At 49.1% G+C, this 20,433-nt stretch overlaps 1 protein-coding gene across 3 annotated transcripts; it reads left to right on the plus strand.

The window, feature by feature from the left end:
- Window positions 1–258: 258 nt before the first annotated feature.
- ubtd2 (ubiquitin domain containing 2) lies at window positions 259–20,356 on the plus strand. 3 transcript variants are annotated; one of them, XM_023824623.2, is made up of 3 exons: window positions 259–651; window positions 6,808–7,044; window positions 19,159–20,356. In XM_023824623.2, exons 1-3 carry the CDS (start codon window positions 582–584, stop codon window positions 19,557–19,559), a joined length of 708 nt encoding a protein of 235 aa, XP_023680391.1. In that variant the 5' UTR covers window positions 259–581; the 3' UTR covers window positions 19,560–20,356. The 3 variants fall into 3 exon arrangements, with proteins under 3 accessions (XP_023680391.1, XP_023680406.1, XP_023680414.1); XM_023824638.2 differs by lacking the exon at window positions 259–651 and adding an exon at window positions 661–1,096; XM_023824646.2 differs by lacking the exon at window positions 259–651 and adding an exon at window positions 1,128–2,582.
- The last annotated feature ends 77 nt before the right edge of the window (window positions 20,357–20,433 follow it).

Raw genomic sequence — 20,433 nt, forward strand, 5'->3', positions numbered from 1 at the left:
GTACATTCCTTTAAAAAGACGCCGTGGGCGCCGCAGACCAAAGCGATATACTGCACTGCAGAGACAAGGAGCCTCATCCCACATCAAACAACTTTATTCCCCAGATATCTGCCACTTTCCCCCTTTATGTGCGCAATAGCCAAGAGGAAAGGCTTTTAGGATAATAAAGAGAGCGACAGATTTGAAGATTACAGTGAAACTTTTTCAGCTGTTTCCCCCCAACTTGCATCAAAAACAGAGGGTGTGCCGGTCACACAGAAACGGCTCATGGGTCCAGCCCACTAAATACTTAATACTGCAGGAATAAGAAGCCGAGGTCGGCAAACAGCGGACTCGCAGATGGGGGATCGGCTGCGGTGATCGCCCCTCGCCCGGCGATGCTGCATGGCTCTGCCGGCCGTCTTCGCTTTAAAGCGGTCACCCCGTGATGATGTGTGCACACCCCGCCTCTTCCCAGGCGATGCTGTAGCGCTGTCAATTTCTATTATAAGAGGAACAGTTGAGAAAAGGGAAGGGGAGGGAGGGAAGGGGGGGATAGAAATCCGGAGAGGGGTTTGCGGGGCAGCGCAGTCAAAACACCCATGGGTGGCTGCGTGGGCAGTCACCATGACTCTTCGGGAAGCCTGAACGAAATTTCAGACGGAACTGGAGGTAGGAAATAGGCCGTGTGCGCCGACGGGTCGCTAACTGAGTCCGGGACTTAGGATGTCGGGGCTTTTGTGTGCGGTTCTGCGATCGGTGTTGTTATCCGCGCCGTGCCTCTTGTCTTTCGCCCCCCCTGCCTCGATCGCAGTCGCTGGGGCAGTGGAGGCTGTGCTGCCAGGCGCTCGCCTTGGGGCCTCCTGCTCCTGATGTTGGACGTGCCGCTTCGGGGAGGAAAACGGAAAAAAAAGAAACCACGCGATCCACGCCGTTTAACATCCCCTTGCGTCTTTGCTCTCCCTCAACCAACCTCCATAAGCATTAGGTCCGCCGTGCCTTTGCCTGGGTGCATGAATTTGGGTCACCGTAGTGGGTTTAGGGGATGCGATCATGCGATCATGGTGGTTCGGTAAATAAAGTGAATCACGCATTGTTACTGTATCATGGACCGGAGGTAAAGTAACTTTTTTTATTATTATTAATTCCCATTCTCGCAGCACGCTTCTTGTTGTTCTTACGAATAAGGATGGTGGGGGAAGGGTGATCGTATCTCTTTTGCACGGCCGCAAGTAAGTCTTGAGTAGGTCTATTTAAAGCCGCGATGTCTGCTTTGACCGGCCGATAGCGCTGCGTTTGTCTTTCCTTGAAAGTGGAAGTGAAAGTGCTTCAGGAAAACTAGAGAGAAAAGCGACCGTTTAAAACAGAAATGGGTACAGAAAACTGTTGGGGAAAAGTTGATAGGAGCTGCCGGAGCTGGTTGCAGGGTTGCATTGCTGCTGCGCTTGGGTGTGTGCATGTGTGCATTTACTGCAGGTGACCGCCTTGGCTCTGTGTCGAAGTGATGGCGACTTATTACTTAAAGAAAACAGTCCGATCGGTTCCTGGATACAGGGACTGTGGAGCCTGTGACTATGATGTGTTGTGGGACAGCGTTGTTGTTTTTTTTTTTTTGTCATATTGTTTATCAGTCGTCTCTTTCTTATAGTGAAACTGCAGTTATGCTAGTCATCCAAGGGAAGACATTGTAGGTTTAAATGTAGCATCCCCTCCCCCCCAAAAAAAAAACAATAAATAAAATAGTTACCCTGAAATGGGCCGTATCTATACAGTATTGCTCTTGTATTTAGATCTTCAGAACTTTAAACACTGAATAGAAGCGCAGGCATCTGTGCAACCGCGCACAAAACGTGAACAATTGAGATTGGCTTCGCAGTGCTCGCTCAAGCTCTCGGCCTTGGGGCTGAAATTAAAATGATATATCCAAGCCCTCCGTACACGTTACCAGCAAGCCAGGCGACATCCTGCAAGTAAATTGGCCTGCTTTGTGATAGGCAAGAAGGATGTTAACTATGCAAAGACGACTATTTCCTCTCCATTGGGATATCTGTTCTGCTTACATTCTAACGTATGCGCTTGTTCTGCGTCTCCAGGAAATATTCTGTCATTTAGCAGTAAATGCTGACTTTGTTGTCTGTGTAAAATGGATCCAGGTGTTTTCCACTGCCTGAATGGCCCCAAAGCGCTTAACAAAGAATCAGACACTGGGTTTGTTCAGTATTGTTTGCATTCGTTTGGTCCTGTCTGGACACCTGCAGTAATCTGATATTCTTATCTTCCAGGCTTAGTACGTTTGTCCAGCAATCATGTCTTATGTACCCATTTTTAATAAACAGTTATGTGAGACTGGGTCATAGGCAGCCTGAGGTCTATACCAGCCGGCTCGGCGTACACCCAGAACAGGATGTTGGTCCGTTGTATGGCTGACAGACATCAGTACTCGCTGCAGACAATGTAGAGACAATAACCAGTCTTTATACTCTGGGAGGAAATTCGCCCACACGTACACACGCAGCCGGGGCAGGAATCGAACCCGCAACCATGGAGATGTGAGGTCACATTGCTCTCCAGCGAATCATATGGATCATCTGTCACCACTGCAAGTGAGCCTTGCATCTGCACTGGGGCTTTTTGCATCGTTTTGCTGTCTTAGGGAAGCCTTTCCGGGGGTAGCGTGGCGGAGCTCGGTCTTCCGACGACCTGTGCATTCTCCAAAACAGTGTTTCTCAGCCCAATCCTCAGGAACCCCCAGACAGTCCACATTTTTGCTCCCCCCTAGCTCCCAGTGCACCTGTGCCCGGCATTCGGCATCCATGATTGGCTGGGACCTGGGAAGGAGCGAAAATGTGGACTGCTGAAGGTCCCCAAGGACTGCCTTGAGAAACTCTGCTCCAAAAGACATTTTGATAATATCACATTTTTTTTTCTGCAGGGTCGCGTGTTTTCTGTAGATCTTAAAAAAAGATCCCTCGGAGCGCTGCGACTCCTTGGATTCCTTGTGGAAATTCCCTTCAGAAATTCCCCTTTCATTTTCCCTCAATACTACGGCTGCCTCACAGTAATGTTACGTCGAGTGTCAGATATTCTTACATTTTCCTTAATTCTTTTCCTTTTTATTTCTTCATTTCCAGTATTGAATCTTATCCATAAAGGACGCTAAAACTTAGCTGAAAGATTATAAACTTAAGGTAAAAGTCCCCTGAATACCTCATGCCCATGTTTTATCGAAAATAGTTTTGTGTACTTCCATATTTGTTTGTTTGTTGATCCTCAGCTCCACGCGCAGATCTCTTCAGTTTAAACAGTGATTTGAATTTTCTTGTACTGCAAATGAAAACAGGAAGTCAGGACAACCCCGGGGTGGGGGGGGTGCGCTTCGATGGCTGCCAGGCCTCCTCCGGTGACAGTTTGTCCCCCCATTTGGCTCGTCTGCCAGAGTGGCGTGGCATCGTCCCCAGCTGCCACCCAGCTCTGGGAAGGCTGGTGGCATAGGACAGCAGATTTGCGAAACGTTCTCTGCGCCTCGACGCCCTTTGCCCGTGTCCCTGACCGCGGCCCTTTTTTCTGCGTCCTGGGATGTGGGCTGATAAATAGGCAAAATTCCTTCAGTAAGCCTGCTGCACCCTCTGTACTCTTGTGCCGGTATATAGGGGATTCCGCTCCCTTCCAGAGCGATATACGGTGCACGGACGCCGACTGAATTCACACCGTAGTCACGCTTTTCTTTAAACGCACGCCTTTTCCGACTGTATGCCCGCGGCTGGAGTGCATTTCCCCTGCTTCCCGCGGCTGACGGAAGCGGCGGGCTCCTTGACGAATTCCCGTCCAGATGGCGCTCATTTGGGATTCTGGTGGGAAAAAAGAAAAAGAAAGAAATGAATTTGCATGTTTCGGTTCTGTGAAAACATCTCCGGGTGCCTTCTGAAGACGCCGCGCAAAGAAGCAGATTCGGGACAGACGGTGCTTGGGATTTGAGGGGTCCTGTGAAGTCTGACATTTTATGGACTACATGGTTCGTACACCCACATTTTCGCAGACTGCTAACGTCAAATATACCACCGTTTCTTTTTTGTATACGTTCTTTTTTTTTTCAAGTGTTGACCTATCTTACCCTGTGTCTAATCACAGCAATGTGCCCTCTGTACAGACCGAGCCTTACAGCATTTGGGGCAGTGTTTGGCCCTGTGGGTTAGCATGCTGTACGTAAAATCGGAAGGTCGCTGGTTTAAATCCCCTCGTCGGCAGGGTCATTTCACCTTGGTTGTCTAATTGCCCATCGCATTTGTTAAGCGCGTCTAATAGACACGTGTAATATGAATAACGTTTCATCTTTCACAAACACGCCAGTTCTCTGTTAGCCTGTGCTAGGATTCCTGTTACTGGGACTGGGAAGGTCACCTTAATCATGGCACTTTTAATTGTCCTCGTGTGGCTTCTGTCTCCATTAATACACACGCATGAGCCACTGGTGACTTTGTGTCCGCAGTACTGCTCGCATCGAGCGAGTCTCATTCCGGGAAACATCGATTTCAGTCCAGAAGTGGGAGGAATTACATTAGTTTGGCTGTACTGGGCGGGGGAGAGTGACTCGCTATGTCTGACGGTCCGACGTTTCAGGAGAAGGTTAATTAACAGCCTGGTTAAGGATTCTGGGAAAGTTGCTGCTGCATTCCTGTCCCTTTCTGAGAGGGGTAAACACAATCGCCTTCAAGCCGCTGCTGTGGATCCAAGCGCCAGTGTTTCCAGTTTAATTCTGGCATTGGCCGCGAGCTTTTATGCGATTAAGCGCTGGTCTTTGGGAATCTGTGATACCCCCAAAGGCCACCGGAGGCAGCGGTCCGGAGTCAGCCCTGGGACCAATCAGATTGGTTCTCAGTTCAACTGCCATGACCTTAGTGGATACATTAAGACCCCAGAACAAAAGCAGGCAGAAGGATAGCAGTTTGTATCGTGTGTGTTCCTTGTTTCCTTTGTACAGGGAAGGCATAAATGTTTATTTTCTACACTAATATGTCTGTGTCACCATCTTTGGTGCCACAGGAAAAAGAAAGTGTGGACTTTGGTGTGAGGGGAGGATACAGACCCTTTCCTGTCCTCAGCACCAAACGGCAGCAGCTGTCGGAGTGATTTATCGTTTCCTCACTCTACCTTTGTGTTTCATGTTGTATTTTCTTCCTCCTCCTTGTGCACGTCAGTCACGGATCGAGGCCCGTGGTTCCGAGCTGAATTATTAACGTACGTTGGTCGTAGCGTCGCTCGCCGGGGCCCGGTGAGAGCGTCCTGCGGCTTTGTGGCTGACCAGGTAGCGCTCCGCAGGTCTCAATAATTAATCGCCCGCTACCTTCCTGGCCAGTAATGGCCGTCCCCGACTGCCAATCCAGACTAGCCAATCCGAGGTCCCGTTCTGTCCTTCTGTGCTGCTGGCAGCCACGCTAGCATTTCAATGTCCTTACTAATTCATCCTAATTCTCTAGAAGATTCCGTCTGAGTCAGAAAACAGGGGGGGGGGTGGTGGTGTTCTGTGCTTCTCACCAGCCTGCTATTGTTACAGCATGTCCCAGATAAAAAGCTTTCTCTAATGGCTGCCAGATGTTTCCCCAAAACGTATGTTTTTTTTTCTTCCCTTTATTAGGGTCCTTCTGGGGTGAAGGCTGACTGGCAGTTAGGTCCTTGCAGATGAACCTGACCGGCTCTTATGCGCTCGATGTATTGATTTTTATTGTGGCTCACTGCCTGGTTTCCCCATCGCCCATCGCCTTCTCAGGCCTTGATATTAACCCCCGAAACACAGGCGTCGTCCCTCTCAGATTTTGGCTGAGCATGTGGAGAGAGTAGCTTTCCCCTTCTGGGACATTCCTGTCAGCATCGCGTGCATTGTGTGTATTTAGCTCTGGGTGGGATGGCTTGCTTGTTCTGTGAGGAATGAGAAGCTTGGTCTGCCAGTTCTCACCCAGGAGCGTAGCATGAGCTTTTCATGGGTGAGGGAGGGGCCTCTCTCTCTCTCTCTCTCGCCCTTTCTCCCTCTCTCTCATTCCCGCATACAGATCCGCACACTCACAGTGTTACACTTACCGTTGACCCGGAGCACCGCTAAGATCTTCAGACCATGGCTCTCAAGCTGAGAGTGTGGTTGTTAAAACATCTGAGCTCAACAAATCATTCAGGGCATTGTAATGCCTCTGTTGGTGACCCTCGATTTAAATTCAATTATTTTTACCCCTCGGCAAAAAACCCCCCCCCACAAAGGATGCATAAACACGGGCGCGGCTGAACGCCGTGCTATCTGGCTGCCTCTGAGCACTACAGGAAATGGCCAGGAACAGCAGTTATTCCTGCGTGGTACTGTTTCAGGGGGTGATACGGAAACAGGAAACATGCTAATGAAATAGCATTGCTGAGTGACAGTCCGCTGACCTTTCAGCGCTGGCCAGAGCTTTAATTAGGCTGAAGTGTGTAGAGTAAAGTATATTCACATAGTACATGTAATATGTGACATATAGTACATAGTACAGTGGAGTATAGTAAGTATAGTACATAATAGTACATAGTAGAGTAAGATATTGTACATGGCACAGTGCAGTATAGTACATAATAGAGTAAGATATTGTACATAGTACAGTGGAGTATAGTACATAGTAGAGTAACATATTGTACATAGCACAGTGGAGTATAGTAAGTATAGCACATTATACAGTGCAGTAAAAATACTGGTGAGGAAAAAGGAGGAAAGCGTTGATTGGCGGTGATAAATCCTGATCCTCTCTCTCTCTCTCTCTCTCTCTCTCTCTCTCTCTCTCTCCCTCTCCCTTCCCCCTCCCCATGTGTCAGTCGCTCTGGGTCGCAACCAGCCCCTGAAGCGGGACAAGCCCCGATGGAAGAGCGACTACCCCATGACAGACGGCCAGCTGCGCAGCAAGCGAGATGAGTTCTGGGACACGGCGCCGGCCTTCGAGGGCCGCAAGGAGATCTGGGACGCACTGCGCGCCGCCGCCAGCGCCTTCGAGAGCAACGACCACGAGCTGGCGCAGGCCATCGTCGACGGGGCCAGCATTACGCTTCCACACGGTATGGCTGGGACAGCGCCGCCAAGGGGCCGGTGTGCGGCACAGCGGCTTATACTGTTCGGCCCGTGACTGGAAGGCTGCCGGTTCAAATCCTGGGATCAGCAGAGTGATTTTATCGTTGACCCCATAACACCCTAATTCTCAAAAAAATTTATATTGCTTTGGATAAAATCAAATGCTAAATAGATGAAATGTAAGTTAATAGAACTTAGTGCCTTAACAAGAAATCCACTTAAAAACCTGACTGCAGGTCAGTGTGACATCTTTTGTTGACACATTTCTTTATGGACTTTTTACAGCCATAGATGTGTAGGAATTGAGTATTTGGGGTGGTGGGGGGGGGGGGGTGCTGTTATACAGTCATACAGGCATATATGTAGGTAACTCCGTAGTTCACACAATGCTTTGCTTGGTTTTTTCCCACGCTGAGGTCAGTCAGCCAGCTGTAGATGGGTGTGATGAGCACTGATTGCTTTGGGCTAGCTGTACGACGTCAGGATCTCCTTTCATCCTCCGTCCATCCGTCCATTTGTTCATGGCCTTGCCTTCTCCCTTCCTCCTTAACAGCCCCCCCCCCCCCCCCCCATTTGGGTGTGTTGCAATAACCAGGCAGTCGCCACGGCATAACGAAAGAATTTATTCCGCAAAGGAGGCAGAGATGAGAGAGAGATCTGGTGGAAATGCAGCTCCAAGCTTTGGTCTCACCTCTTCATTCTTCTGTGAAAGTGCGGGCCTTCACAAATTCCTCTACGACGTGCGGGCCTTCACAAATTCCTCTACGATGTGCGGGCCTTCACAAATTCCTCTACGACTTGCGGGCCCTCACAAATTCCTCTACGATTTGCGGGCCTTCACAAATTCCTCTACGACGTGCGGGCCTTCACAAATTCCTCTACGACATGCGGGCCTTCACAGATTCCTCTATGACAGGGTTTCTCAACCCGGTCCTCGGGGACCACCAGACGGTCCATGTTTTTGCTCTCTCCCAATTCCCTGCCAATTGGGAGAGAGCAAAAACGTGGACCGTCTGGTGGTCCCCGAGGACTGGGTTGAGAAACCTTGCTCTACGACGTGCGGGCCTTCACAGATTCCTCTACGACGTGCGGGCCTTGCACATTCCCCTTTCCTGTTGACCGCTTCATCCTCCCCGGCTGGGAGAAATCACAATCACGATGTTTCCAGACTGGGGAAAAGCACCCAAGGACAAATTCTGATAAGCCTTATGGATGATGCTAACAGGTGATGCTACCAGATAGCGCTGACAGTAACAAACAGCGTTAGCGCTACCAGACAGCGCTAACAGGCAACACTAACAGATAGCGCTAAAAGACAACGCTAACATACAGCGCTAGTGCTAACAGAACTAACTAGCGATGCTAACATACCGTACTAGTCTAACAAAACTAACATGCAGCTCTAACAGACAGTGCTTAGTTCTCTGATGCACTGGACAGGGCTTTAGTAGGGGCATGGATGCCCTGTCAGATACAGAGGGTACAGCGCTTTACAGGGACCCTTGAATATGTAACATTATGAAATGTAAGAGGGTCGTAGGACAGGGAGCTAACGTTTTGTCAGGGGGCCTAGCATTTCTGGCTAAGCCCCTGGTACTCGGAATCTCCTGGACGAACAGAAACTGAGCGCTGACCCCTTTGAGAGACGATTACAGTTCCCAGGGCTGATGGGTAAATACTCTGAATGGACGGGGGGGGATTACGTTAATTGAGTCTGTTTTCAAGGGGACAGCCTCACGGGCATCGAGTCGCTTGTGATGCGCTCGTGTGCATGTGTTAATGAGCGCGTTCGCCAAGAGCTAAATCTCAGGGAAGCCGGGGATGATGTGTCATCTGGGTGGGGGTGTGGGGGGGGGCACTCATATAGCTCTGTTTGCCCTGGATTAGCAGGGGCTGCAGGAGCTGGTGAGGGATCTAATTAAACCCGTATTGAGCCTGGAAGCTTCCGGTAATCGCTGAACGAATCCCTCTTGCAGTGAGACGGTCTGGTGAGATTGTTATCTTCTGAGAACGGCTTCTCCTCTTCTTCATCGCTTCTGCTTGATGCCCCCCGCCCTTCTTCTCCAGCGACTGCTTAGCACCCCCTAGTGGACAGCTAGCCCTATTCGGCCATGCTGTGAGGTGAATCCGAATCGTCTGGAGCCTCCGGCCAGACTCGTGACAGGAAAGCACCGTTCAGGCCTTCAGTAGGATCACGTAGCGCCGTTCGTGACTCCCGTCGTTTCCTCGTCCGACCTGAGAAGGAGCCGGAGCCCCCAGCAGAGGCAATTCTGCACTTCCAGGGAGCGAAAGACCTGCGTGATGTTAGCAACCCCCCCGGCCTGGCGGTGGATCCCTAAGAGCAGTAGTGATTTCATGCTAAACCATCAGAGGCCTAACTGCTGCTGACATGTTCAGAGGCCTAACTGCTGCTGACATGTTCAGAGGCCTAACTGCTGCTTACATGTTCAGAGGCCTAACTGCTCCTGACATGTTCAGAGGCCTAACTGCTCCTGACATGTTCAGAGGCCTAACTGCTGCTGACATGTTCAGAGGCCTAACTGCTGCTGACATGTTCAGAGGCCTAACTGCTGCTGACATGTTCAGAGGCCTAACTGCTGCTGACATGTTCAGAGGCCTAACTGCTGCTGACATGTTCAGAGGCCTAACTGCTGCTGACATGTTCAGAGGCCTAACTGCTGCTGACATGTTCAGAGGCCTAACTGCTGCTGACATGTTCAGAGGCCTAACTGCTGCTGACATGTTCTCTCCTCCTGAACATCTAACTGATGCCTCCATATTGTTTATATTTATGTTCCATCAGGTTCAGGATAGGACCCCCCCCCACACACATATCCTATCGCAGGTGTGGGCCTGATTTCGGGTTATGTTTCCATTGCTAGCGAGAGTGTGTCTGAGCGGGTTACAATGTGGTGCCTGCGATCGGAAGGTCGCTAGTTCAAATCCCAGAGTCTTCAGAATCATTCTACTTCCATCCCCCCCCCCCCCGCCCCCCCCATACCAGTTGTTCCAGGGACAGTATGACCTTGCGTTCTCAAAAATGTTTGTCGGTTCGGATAAAAGCGTCCGTTAAATAAATAAAAATGCTACCCCCATTTCACATTAAGGCCAGCGGGTAAATTTGCGCCTTATCTTAACAATGATTTACTAAAATGATTCAGAGCTGAGGTGCCAGGAAAACCAGGCCTCCAAGGTTCTGGATGCACCGTAGATCCCCACGGAGTTCTGGTGTGGCGGGACGGAGTGCCGAGGCCCAGTCCTGACGTCATTCTTCTGCTCCTCACACCATTTCACTAGCTGTACGCTCTGTGGGATAGAGAAGATCTTTCAAGATAGTTTGACTGATTTTGAAGGACGGCCAGCTTTAGTCACCCAGTCCCGAATCCCCCCCCCCCACTGTTAACCTGTTTCTAATTGGGGATTCCTGCTTATTTGGCAGAGAACATGGTGAAAAGGGACTTTCAAGACAATGCCATGCTTGCGGTTCCTCTCACTACAGAACACAATGACGTGGTACAAGCATTTGACCACATCATGCTGACTCTGGTATACGTCTCTATGAAGGTTTCCCTTTGGCTGTTTTCAGCAGCCAGATTCCTCCTTCTGGTGTCAGTGTCCACTTACTGTCAGCCTTGTCACTCCGTAACCGGCTCCTTTTCTGATTTCACGTCATCCTTAACCATTTCACTCTCAGCTCTCATAGAAATGTTTCTGCCACTGAATTGGCTTTTTGCTCTTAGATGATTGGGGATGCACATTAACAGCAATTTAGCCCAGTTAAACTCCAGAAATTAAAGGTGTTCCCTCAACGCTGGTGGTTTTGTTTAATTATCTGTATTTATGGTCTGATTGCACTCGGATATGACTGAGGTCAGATCCAAGGTTTCTTATTGGATAAAAGTACAGTAAATTGTTCACGCTCGTTTGTTCATTTGCTACAGATTCTTAGTCCCTGTCATTGGCTTGACATATAAATTGTGTAAAACTAGATTTGAATTAAGCACGGATGATATTCTGTGCATCTCCCTGTAACACTTCAGCTCACTGGCTTCCATCCACATCTACTCCTGCGTCCACATCTGTGCTTCTCTCATCAACAGACCTTTACAATGAGAACTGAGAATGCAAATATAAGCTTTTATACCTGCAAATATATATGCTGTCGTCCTTTGTGATCTGAACACTTTGCACTTACTGTGGGTTACACATCACTTTTGGAAGTGATGTGTAACCCAGTGTGTTACTACCTGCAATGTAACAGTCGTTGATTCAAATCCTGTGGTCTGCGGTAGAATCACATTGGTGTTGGGTCCTTTAGCAAGACCCTTAACCCCCCAAAATGCTCTGGGGGTGCCAGATAAATGGCTGAGCCTGAGCTCTGAGCTCAAGTTTTATTCTCACCTGAGAATAATCAGAGCAAGAAGGAATATGTGAAAATGAAAGAGCTTTTGTGTATCTGTGCTTAAACAAATGGCAAATAAGTAGTTTCATTTTTTCACATTGATAGGAGCTCTATTGCTCTGTCCAGTATCAGGTCTTATCAGGTTAAACACACAATGTTATTCAGATACTGTCCCAACTGTAACGTAATTCGTGACGTCTTTAAAAATGTATTTGCAGAAAGAACATTTGTGCCTGAGTCAGAGCTTGAACATTGTTTGAATTGGCCAGATACTCAATGTCAAATAATCTCACTTTCTGGAAGCTGGAGATGGGAGATGTTTAGCGCTCGTAGCCAAGGAATCTGCGTTTGGGATGTGAAAGATTTGCCCGGAGCTGCTGGGTCAGTGTAAATACCGGGCGCGGGGGAGGGAGGCACCACAGCATGCTGGCGATCTCTCAGGATGGTCGTGAGTTCGAATCCCATACCTAGTATAGTAATCATGCCACTTTTTGGGCCTTAAGCAAGGCCCCACCTGCTGCAGGGCCCTGCATGTTGACCCTATGCCCTGACCTCAGAAATACTCTCACTTGTATAAATTTGTGTCTGTGTCACTCCCAGAGAGCATGATGGGATACCTGAAAACCTCCCGACTTCCCCAATAGGGATGAGTCATGTGCTTTTATTCTGTCTGCACTGCTAGGCTGCATTAATGAAGGAGAAGCCTCCTTCAATCGGGCCCTGTTCACATACCGTGACCTCATTAGTTTATGACATCTTTTGGGGGGGCGAGATACAAGCTTCCCGCCTCAGTGGCTACTCTGATTTTGCCGTAGGCTCCGTCGTTCCCATTAATATTCTGTCGTCACTGGGGGTCGCTCGCCTGGGTCCGTCCTGCTCGTGGTGCCGGTTCCGGCACGCGGCGTCCTTGATCGGGCACGTTCGGGAAGTGACCCGTCATTGTCGGGACGGCGGGAGAGTAAGCTGCTGTCATCATTAGCGACTTAAAACTGTGGTACAGTTTGTGGCGTGAAGGTTTGTTTGGAGGCCTGGAAAGGCAGTGGAAGTTTTTCAAAATATTTGAGGAAATGGATCAAAACCTGGTCAAATATCCCCCCCCCCCCCACCCTCCCCAATCCCCCGACTTTCTAGTATGAGTAGAGTTTATCGTAAACCGTCAATAGTTTCATATCCTCCAGGACGTCACACGTGCATTTCACGTGTCTGCGCATCGCGGGCTCCCCGCTAGCGGAACCTTCCGGCACTAAGCTGTCGTCACAACCGCTTGAGGTTTGGGGCGGGGGGGGGGCGGGTCAGGTTTGAGACTATGCTGAGGGAAGGTTGTTTGGGGGGGGGGGGGGAATAAAGAGTGGCACCGCACACCTAAACCCGGGGAGCTAAAAAGGTCAAAGGTCAGAGCCTGCGTCTGGGGCGGATAGCCTTCCGGGTCTCGGAAGTCCCGTAGCCAAACTGGCCTTTATTTTTACACCAGTCCGCCGAAGATGAGATCCCTCCCCCCAAAGACGACGCGCCGCTGTGGGAAACAAACCTCTTTAAAGGTTAATTTACCACAAGTAATTAAATGTTAAAGAAAGCCAGCCAATCCTCCGGTGAAAAGCCCACATCGTATTACCACGGGCGAGAGTTTGAAAAGTCGAACTTTTAAGAGTTTTTTTTTTTTTTTTTAGTGACATTGCTATTAATACTTTTGGCCGTAAAGGACGATGTAGAGGACTGCTGTGTGTGAGGGGAGGGGAGGGGAGGGGAGGGAGGTGGCAGTCAGAGACCATTTGTGGGGGGGGGGGGGGGCAGGGTGGTTGTGTGTAAAATGGAGCTGATGTCAGGGGGGCTTCACAGGGACAGCTTGGCCCGGAAATAACTGAGCTGGGGTCAAAGGTTAAAACATGCAAAGAGGGCCTAAATAAACCCACGGCTGTGAGGTGAGATGGGATGGGATGGGATGGGCTGAGATGGAATGGGATGGGATGGGATGGGCTGGGATGGAATGGGATGGGATGGGATGGGCTGGGATGGAATGGGATGGGATGGGATGGGATGGGATGGGCTGGGATGGGATGGGATGGGATGGGATGGGATGGGATGGGATGGGATGGGCTGGGATGGGATGGGATGGGATGGGATGGGATGGGCTGGGATGGGCTACACGAGGATGCCGGCACCCCTGAAAGGGGAGATGAAGGCGGTGAATAGAAGTGGGGGGATACAGGCCTGAGCAGGATGGATGATGGACTGCGAAGCTGCCAGTGAGGCTGCGGTTTATGCTGCCTCTGCCTGTTGGTCCTGTGTGTGTAGGAGGGAGCTCAGTGTGTAGGGTGGGCAGCAGGGCCTGCGTGTGTCTGCGCGTGTCTGCGCGTGCCTGCGTGCCTGCGTGTGTCTGTGTGTCTGTGTGCCTGCGTGTGTCTGTGTGTCTGCACACCTGCGTGTGTCTGCGCTTCAGCGTTAGCTCCCTCCTTTAAAAGCAAATTCATATGACACACTTCCATCTGTAAAGGTTCAGGTTGTTGTTTTTGTTTAAATGGAAAAGTGACCTTGCTCTGACAGGTTGCCGTGGTGATGGAGGAATTTAAGTTTGCGCCCACCTCTGCCCCCCCCCCTTCCACACTATTAAAACGTATTTAAAAGTGTTAAATATATATTATACAGTCATTGTGGGGCTCAGTGGACTAGGATTCTGTGCCCACGATCAGAAGGTTGCAAGTTCAAATCCCGGGGCTGACAGAATGATTCTGCCATCTGACCCCTAAGTAAGGCCCCTAACCCTCCAATTTCTCCTGGGGGGCTGCACGCTGGTTGGCCCTACGCTGTGACCCCTGCCCCCTCCCAAGTCACACTTGCCTATCTGTGTGTCTCATGGACCGCAAGAGGTAGGTTAAAAAGGAAATTTACACGTAACCATCAATGAAGTATCACTGTTCTATTATGATGTAATAAAGGTCATTTGTTGCCATGGTTACCGAATGCCGGTTGGGGTTGTACAGGTAGGCGGATCCGGCTCCCTGCGCACTCGGTGAGTGACACAATCAGGTCGCTGGCACGCCGGCCCTCCCTCATCCACTAAGTCAGTCCCCTTCACAAGACTCTGATGCTTAACGCGGGACCGTCCTTAGTGAAGCGGCCTGTTTTAATGGGCTTTCAGCCGTCCCTGCCAAACCCTCTATAGGTTATTCTCATTTCGGGGCCTCTCTGCTCCCACCTGTGTCCTCATAATCCTACTCCTGCCACAGCGTGTCTTTGATTTATAGTTTGTGTCCAGCATTCTTCATCTTCATAGATTTACGCCCTATAAAATCTGCCTGTTCCTATTAAACTGGCTGCTTTCCCCCCCCCCGATTGCACAGTGGTGGTTTTGAGCCTTTTGGGAATGACGACATAACGTAATGAATTAAGGGTCTAGCAGTACGTGCTCTGGACGTAGCGGTTATGGGAGACGAGTTGCTCTCCATGACAGTCGATTTCTGTGTTAACAAAGGAGAGAAAAGCAGTCACACCATAATGGCGATTCTCTCTTTAAATGAGTAAATCCTGAGTTTGTAATAAATGACTTTTTGAAAGATCCTGTGATATTTTTTCCCTGCCAATCTGCTATTATAAGGGTTTGTAACTTGATATAGACAATATGGCTCGGAATATTTTTTATTTTTTTTTTGGACAGATGTTATGCGTGAATATGAGGAATTGCTATCAAACCAAAAAAATATTTTCGTATTCGTGATGTTGGGTGGAGCTGGCAATATAGGATCCAGGGTGGGGGGGTTGGGGGGAGGGGGGGGGTCCCTGTACGTCCCTGTACGTCCATTACAAAAACAAAAAACAGCGACGTTTCCATAGGGAGCAATGAAAAATAAAAAAATTCCAATAATAAAGAGAGGTAATTTTTTTTAAAGATAACATTGCTCCCTATGGAAACGTCGCTGTTTTTGTAGAACCCGCTGTGGTGGCTCGTCCACAATCATTCATTTGATTCTCTTTTGCCTGTGCAACAAAAACATGGTGACCTTAAATTCAAAATATGTAAATGCTGACGGGAAGTGAAGTATTTCAGCGGCATGTGTACCTCTGCGCTTCTGTGCGACCGGCTTCTCCTTATTTACGTATTTTAAACAAGGAAACTCTTCACGGATTGCGGTGCTGCCGTCCCGGACACAATGTTCCGGTGTCTATGTGCATAACCTTGGTGGATCAACTACGTTGCCCACGCACTCGGAACGGTAACTGTGCCCTTTATACCCCTGGGGGCTAAGATCGTGCCAAAACTCTGACAGGGATAATGGTACAAGTTTTGGGGGCGTGGGAGTGAGAGATTGTGGGACCTGGGCGAGAAGGGAGGGGTGATTGTGTTTTTGTGCATGTCACAGTCTGTGCTTGAGTAAACATACCGGTCAGTCGCCGGTAAAATCCAGGTTGTTTAGTTTGCATTACGAGGCAGCCAGATGTACCGCCGTGCTGTTTCGTTAAAAGGACAGAAGTATAAGGTGACAATATTTAAAGACATAAAAGTCCATTACGTATGTTACACTCAATATAGTCTGTTGTTCGTTGTTTGCTAACGACGCGAGAAGCATCGGGCCAGGAAATTGAGTGCATTTTGGTTAAATCACCCACCCACCCATAAAATGCCATTTATGAACCTGATTGAAACCCAACCATGACAGGAGGAAAATGTTATTCATAAGTTCTACTGCGACGGAAATTTCCATAGAGACCAGATGTCATGGTGACACGCGCGTCCTTTGCGTTATTTGAATATATTTCGACGTTAGTGACACTTTAAAGGACGCAGCCGGCATCCTGGGTTCGTGTTTTATTGGCCGTTTCTTGCGCATTGCCTGGTAACGCTGTGAAATTTGCATTTAAACAAGGTTTAAAAATCTCAAAAAAAGACATCTGTTGGGATTTATAGATATGTTTGATGCTAACGTTTATCGGTGTCCTCCTCAAAGTGGGTTTTGGGTGTAAAATTAAACAACCTGAAAGTGGTGGGCATTCTGAAGATGACGATGGATCCATCCATCCATCCATCTGTACAGGAAGTTGAGTTTGTAGTCTCTCCCCAAAAGCATAGGCAGACAATACAAGGGACTTCTTGCACAGTATGACATCACAGGCCACGTGATCACATACTGTGGGCAGATTGGGAAGTTTTTGCTCCCTCCCAGCTCCCAGCCAATCAGGCACACCAAATACCTGGTACAGCTGAGAGGAAGCAAAAACGTGGACTGTCCGGGGTTCCCCGAGGACTGGGTTGGGAAACACTGATCCAGAGGAAATATGCTAGTGTCATATAGACAGGGCCAGGGGCTGGATTTGACCCCTCACCCCTGGACACTACTGTCCCAAATACTCAATGTTAAACTACTTTTATTTCAACAAATCTACATTTATACAGTGTGCCCTAGAGCAGTGTTTCCCAACCCGGTCCTCGGCGGACGGTCCACATTTTTGCTCCCTCCCAGCTCAGGGTCCCCAAGGACCGGATTGGGAAATACTGCTCTAGGGGACACTAAGGCATAGTGTGAAGGTAGTGTACTGTGTTACTGTATTACATCCTATGCAGTCACAAACAGGACAGTTCTGGAGCCAATGTAATGGTCCCTGTGTTCTGCTTTAATATTAACACGAAGCTGAATCTCGGCTACGGCGCAGCCGTTAACGTTGCTTGTTGAAACTTGCTTATCTGGAGTGTAATTGTCTAGATTTCCATTGCAGGGTTATAGTCACACATTAATTACGTTAGTCCCAACCTCACCCACAGTCTGTTCCTGGCAATATTCAGACTGGCACCATCTCACTATAATTCTTTTGTTGGCAGAGGTGGACGTTTCAGGTCCAGGAGGTAAAAATCCAGACCAAGATTTTGTTCCAACCAACCAGTTGAGTTACTCTGTGACTGTGACTCTTTATACTCAACTGGTTGGTTGAAACAAAATCTTGGTCTGGACTCCTACTCTCTGGACCTGAACTCTCCACCTCTGATGCTTGGTTAGTCACTATATTAATTCTCCCCCGTTATGCTACCATCTTTGTTCTTGTTCACATACATACACATTGCAGTACCTATATAAATCCTTGTGTCCGGGCCCCCCCCCCCCCCCCGTTTTTGAACTTCATTGTGAAAATCCTCCCCCGTCACGGCTGTTATATGTCACGCCATGGTCCTGAGGGTGGGTGCTGTGTCGGGCCACTGTATACCTATACTTGGAAGGTTTGGGTGTCACCAGTTGGGAGGGGGGGTCCCGTGTTTTCCCCCACTGGCGGTCGGGATCTTACATTGTCATTCTGCACTCATCCTGTATCTGCCTCATGTGACTACAGGTGGATTCTTCTATGTTTATTGCTCTTGGTAAAGAAAAAAAACACACAACCCGGACAGTCCACGTTTTTGCTTCCTCTCAGCTGTACCAGGTATTCGGTGTGCCTGATTGGCTGGGAGCTGGGAGGGAGCAAAAACGTGGGCTGTGTTCCCAATCTGCCCACAGTATGTGATCACGTGGCCTGTGATTGTTGGGCAAAATGTCTACCTTCATTTGCCTAGGTGACAGGATCACATTGCTGACCATCTTGTGTTCTGGCCATTTTTTTATTTTTACTCTGAACTATGGATTTGAAACAGAAGGTTTTTTTTTCTTTTTTTGGTGAAGCTGAGCATTCAGATAGAGGATACATAGAGAGTACTGTACCATCTGGTATAATATAGATTTGTGTGGTACTGTACTAGCCAGTGCAGTTTACATTTGCATAGTACTGTACTAGATGGTATGGTTTGTATTTCTGCTATACTGTACTAGCTGGTGCAGTATACATTTGCACATTACTGTAATAGCTCATATAATATAAATTTGCATAGTCCTGTAGTTGGTACACTACACATTTGCATAGTCCTGTACTAGCCGGCGCAGTGTATATTGCGTGGTCCTGTACTAGCCGGCGCAGTGTATATTGCGTGGTCCTGTACTAGCCGGCGCAGTGTATATTGCGTGGTCCTGTACTAGCCGGTGCAGTGTATATTGCGTGGTCCTGTACTAGCCGGCGCACTGTATATTGCGTAGTCCTGTAGTAGCCGGCACAGTGTATATTGCGTAGTCCTGTACTAGCCGGCGCAGTGTATTTTGCGTAGTCCTGTACTAGCCGGCGCAGTGTATATTGCGTGGTCCTGTACTAGCCGGCGCAGTGTATATTGCGTGGTCCTGTACTAGCCGGCGCAGTGTATATTGCGTGGTCCTGTACTAGCCGGCGCAGTGTATATTGCGTGGTCCTGTAGTAGCCGGTACAGTGTATATTGCGTTGTCCTGTACTAGCCGGCTCAGTGTATATTGCGTGGTCCTGTACTAGCCGGCGCAGTGTATATTGCGTGGTCCTGTAGTAGCCGGTGCAGTGTATATTGCGTAGTCCTGTACTATCCGGTGCAGTGTATGTTGCGTAGTCCTGTACTATCCGGCGCAGTGTATGTTGCGTAGTCCTGTACTAGCCGGTGCAGTGTATATTGCGTAGTCCTGTACTAGCCGGCGCAGTGTATATTGCGTAGTCCTGTACTAGCCGGTGCAGTGTATATTGCGTAGTCCTGTACTAGCCGGTGCAGTGTATGTTGCGTAGTCCTGTACTAGTCGGTGCAGTGTATACTGCGTAGTCCTGTACTAGCCGGTGCAGTATACATTTGCGTACCTGATGCTAATGCTTTGTAACAGTGACTCTGTCCTCCCAGGCGCCCTTACGGAGTGCTATGATGAGCTGGGCAATCGATACCAGCTCCCCGTCTACTGCCTGGCCCCGCCCATCAACATGATTGAGGAGAAGAGCGACCTGGAGGTGCCCGACGTGCCCGAGCCGCCGCCCAACTCGGGCCAGGAGTGCCAGCTGCGCCTGCGCCTCTCCACGGGCAAGGACCTGCGGCTGGCCGTGCGCTCCACCGACTCCGTGCAGCACATGAAGCGCCGCCTGCAGGCCGAAGAGGGCGTCGCGCCCGCCAGCCAGCGCTGGTTCTTCTCGGGCCGGCCGCTGACGGACAGAATGAAGCTGGAGGAGCTGAAGATCTCCAGGGACTACGTGGTGCAGGTGATCATCAGCCAGCCACCCCCTCAGAACCCCACGCCTGTGGAGAACTAGAACCTGGATGCACTTGCTGGCACGGAACCGGACTGCGCGGAACAGAATAACACTCTGCGAGACTATCTGCTATTACTATTGTTATTATTGATATTATTATAATTATTATTGTCATCGATGTCGTTATTATTGTATTTTAGGAGTTTTTTCAATTTTTACGCCTGTCTTTATACCGCTCATTCCTCTCTTGTCGAACTTTCTATACGCACAGAGCTGTGCGGTTTTTAACGTGACTTCGCAGGCCGATCTCCACGGCAACAAGCGGGGCGGCTCACGACGCTGCCTAGTCCTACCTTTTTAAATTCGCCGGGACTGTTTTATTCTTTAACTAAACCAAAAAGCGCTGCCGGGGTATTTGATGTCGGGACAAAGAGGAAAATCCGTGGTATGAGCCCCTGCGATGTTTTTTTTTTTTGGTTTGGGAATTTCAGAATCGATGTTTTTCTCCTGACGGTGAACGAAGCTGGTTTCACTGAATGACTGGACTTGTACCACAAAGGGTGATCTACACCTATATCTCCACCCTTTAGTAAAGCGAAGGAGAGGGTCACAACTTTTAAAATCACTTGATTGTTAAACTTGGGGGGTGGGAATAATAAGCTAATAAGCTTTTAAGTTAATGTCCGGCTTTGTAGAGCTGACTGCCACCTCGTTCTGCTCGTATACCTGTGGGGGGGTGTAGGGGTTCAGGCTGTACACGCGGTCGAGCTGAAGGTCTTATAACTTTTGAATCTGTTGTCAAGAAGTCGAGTTACGTGGCACATTGACAAGATTTTATAGTAAATCATTTACCCATATGGCTTTGTGTGTTCTTTGCTGTTTATAACTGATCACGTGAAACAGTGATCTGGGTTTCAAATCGTGTTTTCCATTG

The sequence above is a fragment of the Paramormyrops kingsleyae genome, chromosome 24, assembly GCF_048594095.1.
Source record: "Paramormyrops kingsleyae isolate MSU_618 chromosome 24, PKINGS_0.4, whole genome shotgun sequence".
Classification (NCBI taxonomy): domain Eukaryota; kingdom Metazoa; phylum Chordata; class Actinopteri; order Osteoglossiformes; family Mormyridae; genus Paramormyrops; species Paramormyrops kingsleyae.

What these genes read in the sequence shown, in the direction of transcription:
- ubtd2 (XM_023824623.2), top strand. Translation starts at nt 582, where the DNA reads ATGGGTGGCTGCGTGGGCAGTCACCATGACTCTTCGGGAAGCCTGAAC. An exon ending in AATTTCAGACGGAACTGGAG is followed by an intron (nt 652 to 6,807) that starts GTAGGAAATAGG and finishes CCCATGTGTCAG; the next exon opens with TCGCTCTGGGTCGCAACCAG. An exon ending in CAGCATTACGCTTCCACACG is followed by an intron (nt 7,045 to 19,158) that starts GTATGGCTGGGA and finishes CTGTCCTCCCAG; the next exon opens with GCGCCCTTACGGAGTGCTAT.